This window comes from Chiloscyllium punctatum, chromosome 1 (genome assembly GCF_047496795.1).
Source record: "Chiloscyllium punctatum isolate Juve2018m chromosome 1, sChiPun1.3, whole genome shotgun sequence".
Lineage (NCBI taxonomy): Eukaryota > Metazoa > Chordata > Chondrichthyes > Orectolobiformes > Hemiscylliidae > Chiloscyllium > Chiloscyllium punctatum.
Window position 1 is genome coordinate 68,624,750 of NC_092739.1, and position 12,479 is coordinate 68,637,228.

At 38.6% G+C, this 12,479-nt stretch overlaps 1 protein-coding gene across 7 annotated transcripts in view; it reads right to left on the reverse strand.

Moving 5' to 3' along the window:
* The window catches only part of LOC140475997 (amyloid beta precursor protein binding family B member 2-like), a 268,491-nt gene that overhangs the window by 10,178 nt on the left and 245,834 nt on the right, over positions 1–12,479 (reverse strand). For all 7 annotated transcript variants that reach the window (XM_072567920.1, XM_072567917.1, XM_072567911.1 and 4 more), the window contains one exon: positions 3,621–3,735. In XM_072567920.1, coding sequence (XP_072424021.1) covers positions 3,621–3,735 — 115 coding nt within the window. The remainder of the gene's footprint in view (positions 1–3,620; positions 3,736–12,479) is intronic.

Here is a 12,479-nt window from a genome sequence, read left to right on the forward strand (position 1 = left end):
GTAACTTGGTAAGATGTTATTAATACTTAGAAAATTGTTTTATCACCAGAAATAAGCATTTTAAATGGCTGAAAATTATGTAAAACATGCCTTCAAAAAACTAAAACATTTTTAAAAAATGAAATTAAATTGGGATACAACAGAAATTCCTTATAAAACAAAAAAAGTTTGTTCAAAACCTCTCAGTATCTTTGAAACTATATGTTCAACTTCATCTGGAGAGGCTTCAAATATTGATGCGATTAGCGGAAATGCTGGAGGGCAATGAGTTCCTGTCAGGGACAGCTTCGGGGGTGGGTTGGGCATTTGCTGCAATGTTCTTATAAAGAAGTCAGAATTGTGATTTGCATTGAATACAATTTGCATTTAGAAATCCTTGATCTTTTCTACCAGTTAAACCAGGCAAAGCAGTCAAGTGAAAAATCCAGGTTACCTTCTCTGACTTGCACAATAAATTAGAATACATGGTACAGAGTTTTTGCCTTATAGTCATTCTGAATTTCAGGTGGAAATAATGTTTAGTTGTACATTATATAAATCATAAGTAAAACATCAACATTGGAAAATGCTAATTCCAAAAGTGCAAAACACCATTTATATTCAGACTTGCTAAACACAAACAAGACCTTCACTTTGATACTGTGTTCTAACAAGTACAGTATGTTTCAGACAGAGTCTCTATTTAGCGGTGGAAGAAACAACAATGGTATAATAATCATTTTTCCTGACATAATCAACATGTCCTGACAAGCTATTCACTGTTGTACAAGGTTGATTTGTCATCTATTTGAATTTTTTACCTTCTCAAATTGCCTTGCTGGTTTTAATACTTAATCACTCTTAAAAGAAATATCATACATTAACAAATAATTCAAAACAGAGGACTAAAATGTTTTAAACCATCATCACAAAAACATGCTTATTATACCAATTTACATTCTGTCAGACTGTCATTTAAAACAACTTATATTTACATAAAATCTTTGAGGTAGCAAAGTATCCTGAGGAGCTTCCCAGAAGTTATCATTGAACACAATTTAAGTCAAGCCAGGAAATATTAAACCAGGTAATTAAACGCTGGTCAACAGATTAGATTTTAAGAAGCACCTTGAAAGAGTCAAAGGACAGGGAGCTATAGATCAGAAATTCCAGAATTTAGGGTCAAGACAGTTGAAGCGATTAATTTTGGGGTTGCAGTTCGTGCAGCACAGATATCTCCGAGGGTTACAAAGCTGGAAGCGGTTACAGAAATACTGAGGGATGAGGCCACAGAGAAATTTGAAAACAAAGTTGAGAATCTTAAAAATTGAGGTTTTGTCAGACTGAAAGCCAACAGAAGTAATCAAACACACGGCTGATTGGTGATCAGTATAAATTAGAATAAAGGAGGAAGCAGAGATTTGGAAGAATTAAGTTTATGAAATGTGCTTGCTGGAGACCAGTCAAGGAAGATTTTGAGTAGTGAAGTCTAAAAATGAAATAAAAACATGGATAAAGGCTTGTAGCAGGGCGTGAAGTTGAAGGGGAGAGACAGAGTGAGAGAGAGTAACAGAGAGAAGGTATGGAATAGAACCATCCTTTTTTCTAAAGCAAATATCTGATGCAATTGAAGCATTACTGGCTAGGTCACAATTTATTACTCATCTCCAACTATCCCTGAGAAGGCCACACTGATATACTGTGAATATAACAGTGGCTGGCAAGGCTATCTAACAGACAGTCAACAGTCACATTCATGTGGATTTGGAGTCATGTGAAGGTCAGACTGAGTAAGTATCAGAGATTTCTTTCCAAAAGTTTCCATGAGAAACTGGTAACTTTAGCTTTTAATTTTCAGATATATTTAATGAATTGAATTCAGGGACTACAGAGTCAACAGAGCACGAGTGAGAAGGGAAGAATTGGGGATTGGCGATACCAGCAGATTTGAAGGGATGGAGGAAATGAGAGGCAACTGCTAACAATCTCAGCTAATGGAGGTGGGGGGAGGTCAGGAAGGAAATCTGAGTGGTCAATAGTTTGGCAAGAACAGGTTTGTACAAGCAGTTGTGTACCATGGACAATCTGATCTTAGAGAGGTCAGCTTATGGAGAAAGGAGAGGACCTAGAGAAAGTTTGTAGGCATCAGGCAGGGGGAGCCTGAGGGTAAGTTCATTCCAGTCGGTTAGTGAAAGGAAAAGAAGCTGTAAAGTTTTTAAAAATATCTTTCATCATAATTTCCAAAGTCAATTAGGCATCAAAAAGATTCAAGTGCCTTTTTTTTAGATTGATTAGAGAAGTAGTAGGGCCTCAGAGGTACATAAATAACAGTAAGAGTAAGGAAACATTACCAACTCATCTGTAACGTTTTATAGAAATGAACTATTCGAAATATCAGGGTCACTAAACTGCAGAATCTTGGATAAAGAATATTTTAGAATATTTAAGAACAGTGTTAAATGTCAAAGCAGAACAGCATTGAGTACTGTTTACATGTCCTTCATGCACCAAGTTAGTAATTTGATTATACAATGAATGAAAAATTTCTATTTTGATTTCACAATTAACTTTGCATAAAGACATCACAGATTGTTGTCAGTATTCACTGCACATAAACTCTGTTCACAATGTTAAGCTATCAACCCCCACTTAAAATGATATGAATGACCCCTCAAAAGACTCAGATCCTGATTTATTGTAGAGTCAGGTTGGATCTCTTACTCAACACTTTCTGTGGAAACTCAGCATTAGTATTTGGGAATACTGCATACCATTTTAAGAATAACAGAATGGGCAATGTTTGTTTGTTTATTCTTTCTTTCTTTTGCAGGGTTGAAACTCTTTCTAAAAAACCAGAAATCCCAAGTTGCCCTTGGTAGAACCACTGAAGTGTGGTGATTTCGCCAAACTTAGTTAATCATAGCTACAGTTCTAGTATAACCGCAGTCCATACATCCATGCCATTCTATCAGCATTGCAACACCAATGCCTTCGACCTGATGCTAATCTTTAGACTTTCTGCTCTCATAATTTACCAGGTTTGTGATTTATCCTCTATACTGGGGTATGTGAACATATCTCCAACTCCTCTTCACCTACCCTCTCCAACCCTACATCTTTACTGATGCAAATGACTTGTTTAAAAGATTATACCTTACCCTCTAGGCCATGGCTTCCCACAAAAGTTGACAAATGCGCCACAAGCTGAATTTATGGGGCCATGAACTCCAAGGCAGAAATGGCCACTGTTGGAGCTCTGACTGACTTAACCGGCAGGTCCCCATTTACACAGGACCTCTTTCTTCTCACAGGTGTCCTCCCTTACCTTTGCAGTTCTCACTTCTCCATCACATCCATTTACATGCCTTAAAAAAGAGTTACAGTTGGATGACATTTGGGAAGTACTGTCACAGGTATCACAAAACAAAATGCAAATGCCCAATTATTTCAACATATACTGTTCTGTTTTGTCTTTATGGCAGCTAGGTGGAAAGTAGCTGAAGGTGCTTCTGGTAAATGATGTGCCTTGATTATAACTGTTAAGACAGACTTTATAAAATACCCAGAAACGCTAAATGTTGTGAACAACACTCAAAGTGTTGGCATAGGAGGGTTCAGAGCTGATGGAAATTTGCTCTCACCTTGGAGCAGATTTCGTGAAGACTTGTTGCAATGGCTTTTGCTGGTGTATCACATCGGAACACGTGACATTTTAGGATTCGTGTGTCTTTATCTCTTGCGACATAGGCAAAATCCCTGCGCAAATAAGAATGTGAGATATTAGCTGCAATTATTTATCAAAACTGCCTCATGCGCCATTTAAATAACACTGAAGTTGACAAACCTTTTCTCATTTGTTGAGGGAGAAGCAGTATGTTCTATTGTCAATATTAAGGCATCACACACAAATAACAGTGTCACTTGTATCATCAGAAAAACATTAGGTCCTAATTAACTTTCATTGATGTATAGTAAAAGTAACAAAACAATTTTGAAACAACACATGCTTGGAAGTAACTGATGACAGTATCTGTGGCTAATGCGTAATGTGCTTGCATAACTTTCCTATTTTGGCAGATGCATCAATCCATTAAAATTGCAGAGAGAAATCGTGTTAGAATGCATCAAGTCTTCCTTTGCTATATTTCCAACAGTAATTTATGGTCCATGGAGCAACAAATTATAAACCAGACAGATTGTGTACTTTGCAGATATTTAGTTTAATACAGTATTTCATGCAAATGGTTGTGATTTTTTTCTCTGACACCTGGCAGTAATCATTCAAATTCAAAACCTATTGCCACTTAACAGCATCTTGAAAAGGCACAACAATAAAGGCAATCATTTCTAAGGTAATGACCTACATTATAAACTTACATTTACTAGTGAATATAATATAGAATTTCAGTCTCAGAGTTCAGGGGATAAGAAACCACCTGAAGTTCATGTACTAAATGTGTTTTATGTATAACGAAGGGTCAGCACAGGAGACAATCATATAACCTGTTGGTTATGATCGTGCTGGTTGCACCATTCAGCACGATCACGCTCAATTATTGGCTTCAACTCCATTTCTCACCTGCCCCACACAACTGGGGCAGAGAATTCCTAAGATTGACAGTCCTAACTGACAGGTCCCTTTTTCCTGAGACTGAGCTGCCACAGTCTTGATTCCTAGCCAGGGCAAATCAACCTCTCCATGCCTGCCCTGTCGATCCTTTTCGGAGTCTTGTATATCTCAGTCTTATAAATTCCAGAGACTATAGGCCAATCTGAATGCAACTTGAAGGGATGAAATAAAGAAACAAATAAAATAAGAGATAACTACGAAAGGAAAAACAAGATGGAGGCAGGGATTATGATCTGAAATTAGAATCAAAGAACCCCTTCAGTGTGGAAACAGGCCATTTGGCCCAACAAGTCCACATTGAAGACTAACCCGCCCAGACCCATTCCCCTATCCTATTACTCTACATTTACCCCTGACGAATGCACCGAACACACACATCCCTGAACACTATGGGCAATTTAGCTTGGCCAATTCACCTAACTTGCATATCTTTGGATTGTGGGAGGAAACTGGAGCAACCGGAGGAAACCCACGCAGACACCGGGAGAATGTGCAAACTCCACACAGACAGTCGCCAGAAGCTGAAATCGAACCTGGGTCCCTTTCGCTGTGAGGCAGCAATGCTAACCATTGTTGAACTCAATGTTGAGTCTGGAAGACTACTCAGTGCCAAGTCAAAAGATGAAGTGTTGTTCCTTCAGCTTGCAGTCGCGTTCACTAGAACAAGGTGGAAGATTGAAATGACAAGAAACAAGGAGCTTTCGATCATGCTTGTGTGCTGAATGGACTATTACGTACGTTCCTGGTGTAAGTACACCCTTTCCTTTCTGAACATGAATATTTACAAGTTTCACACCTTTTAAACAATATTCTCCTTTCTATTCTCACTCTTCCATATCATACTCTAACTGTCCCTTGCTGCCTACTCACTTAACCTGTCCATATCTCATTGCAGTCTTTGGTCATCCCCAAAGCTTTCATTCCCACCTGAATTTGTTTCCTCAGCTAACACGAATATATTATTCTGTTTCTTTAATATACATGAAAAATAGTTGAAACTGAAGCATTTATTCTTGCAGCATACACTAAGGGGTGACCTTATTGAGGTTTTTAAATCATGAGAGGCATGGATAAGTTGAATAGTCTTGGTCTTCTTCTCAGGATGAGAGTGTCCAAAAGGAGAGGGCGTAGGTTGAAGGTGAGGAGGAAGGATTTAAAAGGGACCTGAGGGGTAGCTTTTTCACACAGATGGCAGTGCATGTTTGGAATGAGCTGCCAGAGGTACAATTGCAACATTTAATAAGCAACTAGCTGAGTAAATGAATCAGAAAGGTTTAGATAAATATGGGGCAAATGCTGGCAAATGGGATGACTGGTCGGCACTAACAATTTGGACTAAAAGATCTGTTTGTTCTGGGTGGCTCGATGACACACTACCTGTCACAACCTGCCAATTTGAAAATGTACCATTTGTCCATATTCTTTGTTTCCCATCCATTAACCTATCTATGTTAATGTATTATCCCAATTCCATGAGGCCTTGTTTTGCGTATTAACCTTGTGTGTGGCACCTTACCAAATGCCTTTTAAAAAGATAAGCATAATATAGGTCCTGGTTCCTCTACTTATAACTCTAGTTACATCCCAAAAAACTTCAATAAACAGGTCAAGCATATTTTCCCTTTTGTAAAACTAGGCTTTGATCAAAAGATGATCGTGTTAAGTACATTGTTTACACAGCCTTAATAATAGTTTTCCATGTTTTTCAATCATTGATGTAAGGCTAATTGGTTTATAATTCCTCTTTTTATTCTCTCTTTCCATTCCTCAATAGCTGTATAATATTTGCTAACTTGTAACCTTGAATGGCTGTTTAGAATATAGAGAATTCTAGAAAATCATAACCCCAACATCCCACATTTCTGCTGCTACTTTAATATAATCCTTTCATGAAGCACTAGAGATTTGCTGCATTTTGGTCCCACATTATGTTCCTTCAATATTTTCTCTTTGCTGACATTGAGTTTAATTTTTTCACTGTCTAGAATGTGGTGCTGGAAAGGCACAGCAGGCCAGGCAGCATCCGAGGAGCAGGCAAATCAACATTTCGGGCATAAGCCCTTCATGATGAAATGCCGATTCTCCTGCTCCTGGATGCTGCCTGACCTGCTGTGCTTTTCCAGCACCACACTCTTGACTCTGATCTCCAGCATCTGCAGTCCTCACTTTCTCAGTTTAATTTCTTCATGTAGCTGCTAGGTCATTAATTTCTATAACTTGCGACTTATTCTGTGATGGTCTCTGTTCAAGACAATCCTCATGATAACTTAACCTGTGTCTGCCTCTGTGGGCATCAACATAAGGTTTAGCTACTTATATACTTGTGTAAGCCCTTCCAAACTGTTTTTAAAGTTTTGGCTAGTTTATTCTCATTCTATTGTTCGTTTCCTTTTTAACTGACATCTTGCTGACCCTGATTTCTAAAACACACACCCAGTCCCCTGACTGACATACTATTCTTCACAACATTATAAAACATTTGCAATGCCCTAAGTACTTTGGAAAGCATACATTCCTTGCTGACTCAGTTGGCTGGACGATCGGTTTGCACTGCATGATGCCAATAGCAGGATTTAATGCCCGTACCAGATGAGGTTACCAGGAAGCTCCCACTTTCTCAACTGTAGCCCTTGCCTCAGGCAAGGTGACCCTCAGGGTAAACCACCACTAGTCTTCTCTCTCTTTAATGAGAGGGCAGCACTATGACCTTCTGGGACTATGGCAACTTTACTTTTAAAGGTACAGGAATTGTAACACCTTTTTTTTGGTGTAATACTGCTATAAATTTCCTGGGTAACATCAAATAGATCTCTCATGATTTTCTTTTTAATAGGACATAATTTGCTGAACAATGATGAATAGTTTATGCTTCCCATTGTCTATTTATTGCCATATGGTTTATTTATTTTCCCAGCTTTGTCCTCCCTCCTATAAAACTGCCTCTTTAAAACTTTTCATTGGGAGAAGCGGATGTAACTTGCAACTTTAATATCGGATTCACCTGTACTATGATCACTACTCCCCAGTGGAATGTTTACTATGAGATTACTAATTAACTGTGGTTTATTGCACAACACCATATTCATCTCCAGTTCCATAACATATTGTTCCTGGAAACTATCACAATAACATTATGAATTCATCCTCCAGACTACATTTGCCAATTTGATTGAAACAATCTACATAAAGAAAAGTCTCCTTCAATTATTATATGGCCTGTTATATGCTCCAATAGATTCTTGCATAGTATTCAACCAGTGGTATAATGCTGCACGGGAGTCTATAAGGAATTTTGACCAGTGTTTTCTGGTGCTTGCTATTCCTCCTCATCTGATCTTCTAAGCCAAGACTTTTTCACTATTGTGCTTATGTCATCCTTTCCTACAAGAGCTACTTCTTCCTTTGTGTTTGTCTTTTCAAACTGTGATAACAACATGGAATTTATATTCTCCAACTGTAGTAATTTTGTAAATGTGCCTTTGTAATGTTGGTTTGAACATTAGTTTGTGTCCGTAGTTTATTTGTCTTATTAGGAATGTACTGAACTTTTTTTTACAGGTTGAAGAACCTCTAGTTTGGGGTGGCATAGTGACCCATTGGTTAGAACTGCTGCCTCACAGCACCAGGGACCCAGGTTTGATTTGAGCTTCGGGTGACTGTCTGTGTGGACTTTCCCCATTCTCCCTGTGTCTGCATGGGTTTTCTCCAGGTTCCCTAGTTTCCTTCCACAGTCCAAAGATGTGCAGGTTTAGTGGATTGGCCATGGGAACTACAGGGTTACAGGGATACAGTCTGGGTAGGATGTTCTTCGGAGGGTTGGTGTAGACCCGGTAGGCTGTGTGGCCTGCTTCCATACTGTAGGGGTTCAATGATTCTATAGTCTTAACGTTTTCACTTTTATTTATGGGGACCCACTCACTGATGTATTGTTACTGTTAAATTCTCTGAATTGCCTGTTCCTCTCTGCTCATCTCAACTCAAATCTTTTCCTCTACTAACCACCACTCACTCCAGCCCCTGTTAAGGTTGAACAGGATACTGGTTGCAGTCCAATTTAAGTGGAACCTACTCCAGTCAAACAGCTCATCTTGTGTATTGGTGAGAGTCCCTAATGTTGCAAAACTCCTTTCTCGCCACATCACTCTCAGCCACATGTTTGTCCCTAAGCCAACTGACATGTAGCTCTGTTAACAATTCAAAGATGATTATCTTTGAGGCTTTGTGTTTTAAGTTTGAGCCACAAACCCTTCCAGACCATCCATTTAACCATGTTATCTGTTCCTATGTGGACCACAACATCCTCCCAATCCCTCTGTATGTTTTGTGTCTCGCCACAGAGTGATGTCCTTCACCATGGTAACACAAATGGCCATGGTTTCTAACCCCATGATTATCTGGTCTGCTATCACTACTGCACTCCTTGTCAGTCTCCCTGTTTGAATGGTACCCTCATGCCAAGGCCAGTTCATTCATTATTCTCCTCGGTCTCAACTGTACAGATATCAAATACTTCCTACCTATTGGACAAAGTCAAGAGATCCATTACATTGTGCTAGATCTCCACATTTGCCTGATTTGCAGTTACACTTTGTCCCTGACCATTCATCAAATCTAAAGTTCTGCTCAACATAAGGGGCATGACTGTTCCCTAGAACAAGTGTCCAGGTAACTCTCTTCCTCTTTGATCCTCCACAATGTATGCAACTTAGACTCTAGTTCGGCAATTCTTAATGGAACTTGCTTAAGTTGGTGGAGATACTGACCACAGATATGGTTATCTGGCAGTGCATTGCAGTTACAGCACATCTCATTCTTCTTTATCTATCTAACCTTATTTATTCACATTCATTTGATTAGTTAACTAGTTACTAATTCATTAAAGAAAAGTAATAGCAAGTTACAGTCTCCTAGTTTGGAGACAAAATAGCACTCAGCAGCTCTGAGATGGAAAGCTAAACAAAAACAGCATCTTCTTTCCCCCCAGCACTGAAATCTCACTTGCACCAAATTCCTAATGTAGCGTAAGCAATATATTTCCACATCATGGCCTACTTCTCTACTACAGTTTGTCATTTGTTATCATTCAGCTCTGCATATCAAACTGGGACTTCAAAGAATAAAATTGTAGAAATTAGGTGGCAGATAGTTTTACATTTACAGGGTCTATTACAGAGTAATATGTGCGCTGTAGATGATATTTTGCTTACAGGTTTTGTTACTCAGCCTAATGTTACTCATGGAAAAATGTAAGTCTGTGCTTCCTGAGAAACAACACTTGTTTAAATGTACCTATCAATCTTTGCAAATAAAATTAGAACACCTGTTTTGAAAGATACCAGAAGTACAATAGCAGACAAGCTGTTAGACAGCCATGGTGAGATTGTGCTCAATTCATTAATCCTTCAAATGGAAGGCAGTGCAAATACCAACAGGATACCAGGTGGTAAACTAGAGACAGTGTATTTTTGAGGGACAGAAAATCTCGGGGGGATGCTGTACTGAAAGCTTGGCACTGAAGGCAAACATTTGTAAAATTACTTGACTGGACATCAAATACTTATTTCATACATGAAAGCTATTAATGAAATTACATAACTGAACAGACATGTCTGGTTAAAAATAAAACGTTTACCAATACTGCAAGGTCTGTGAACTAAAAGAATATCATCTTGCAGCCATATTTATATAAATGCAAGGGTAAGTGACAAATTTTTGATAGTTTAAATAATATTCCACCCTACCTAGTATCTACTTATATAATGACAAAATAAAACTGCTCTGCAATGTTGAGGTTTGGTAGGATATGAATACAAAGACAAAGTTAATACTAATGGGCACTTGTATCTCGGTAAAGGAAAGAGATTAAGTTAAAATGAAACATCCCATAAGGAATGCAATTTGTATGCATAATAATCTTTATGGGATCAAAATTGCATTCCAATTATCTTTTATATTTTCAATTGAACCCAAGTGTACATGTTAAATATAATTTTAGTGATTCATCAAATAATGTGGTACTTTAATAATCCTGTGAAAAAAAGACTGTTTTCATTTCCTTTTAAAACCATTTTCTTGTCACATTGTAAATTCTTTCAACTAGCAACTGATTTGTCTTTACTTGTCCCAAAAAAAACAGTAATACATCCAGGTTCTCAGAAAGCTTGGGAAAAATTGCAGTTTGCAGCCAAAACCTTCATCCTACTTTGTTTTACTTATAAATCCACATTGGATTTCAAACAATTTTTACACAGATAAAATGGGATTATTGTAAACGTCTCAAATGTGCTGAAGTGCTCAGATTTGAAGCATTCGCATTGCATTCAACCTTGGCATTTACAGAACCCACAATCTGCGAAACATCAACACATTCTCAAAGGAGGTCAGAGCTAAAGATTTTCACCAGTGCAGACAGCAACGCTTTCAATGGATCTGTTATTTTTCTGTTATTGAAACTGATGTGACTTATCAAGATGCTGGACAAAAAAGAAAAAGATTTGATTCTGTTTTTTAGTTCGAATAGTTCTCATTCCATGGGGGTTAAACATCGTACAATTGGTATATGAAACAGTTTTCTGGAAAAAGATGAGGCCAACATCAGAAGGCTCTTGTTTCAGAAACAAATATTCCCAACGAGAGTTTGCCTTACAGAAAGTTAAATTACTTTAATAAGATCGGCACAGAGATTTAATTGGCTGGCTGGGGAAATCTAAAATACAGGGGAGCAATCTCAGGATAAGGACTGATCATTTCAGATGAGATGAGGAGAAATTATTTCACATGCAGAATCTACGGAAGTCTGTATGCCAGAGGGCTGTGGATGCTTCATCACTGAATACATTTAAAGTTGTCATTGACAGATGTTTGGTGGTGCCTCAGGAAATCAAGGATATGGGGAATGGGCAGGCATTTGGAAGTGAAGCCAAGGAGTTGCTGGATGCCTCAGAAACACAGGGCTGATGTCTTTCGGAAACGAGGAGAGCCATTTAACATGCTCACTGTGGACTGCACCTTTCATCACTCTAGACTTGAGCCTTCTAACAGCAGAACCTGGGCACCCAGAAGATCCTGTCTGACAGTATTCTACTTGGAGGTGGGATACCACAGAATTCGTCCCATCTTCTGCTTCCAACGTGAAAATCTGACCCATGAGTACAAAAGTAAGGTAGCTATTTTGAGATATTTAGTCTCAACTGGAATACTGCGTCCAATTCTAGCATCACAGATTCAGAAGGTATGAGGCACATCAATTATTTGGATAGATTGGAGAAGCTGAGGTTATTCTCCTTTCAGCAGAGAAGGTTGAGAGGGGCTTAATAGAAGTTACCAAAATCATGAGGTTCCAGACTGAGCAGATTGAGAAACTATGTTCCCAGTCGAGGAAACATTAAGAACACAGATTAAAGGTGTGACTGGCAAAAGAGTCAAAGGCACATTAAGGAAAAATGTTTTAGGCAATGAAAGGTATGACCTAGAATGCATTGCCTGAAAAAGTGGTGCAGCAGATTCAAATTGTGGTTTGATTCCTAAGGGAATCAGTTAAGTTCATGAAAGGAAAAAGAACTGCAGAGCTGTGAGAAATACCAGGGAAGGGGACTGGCTGGATTGCTTGAGCAAAAAGAAGTGGCTTGAGGGGCTGAGTGGCTTCAATATATGCAGCAAGTATTCTGTGTTGCTTTGCCCCATTGCTCCCATAATATTGTTTCCATTCTATGGGATTCAGCCAGCGCAGTTGGCTGCATGGTTGACTTGTGGACAACAACAATGTGAGTTCTATTCCGTACAGGCTGAGGTTACCATGAAAGTTCCAACTTCTCAACCACACCCAAGACATGGTGGCCCTCAGTTAAACCACCATCTGTTGTCTCTCTAA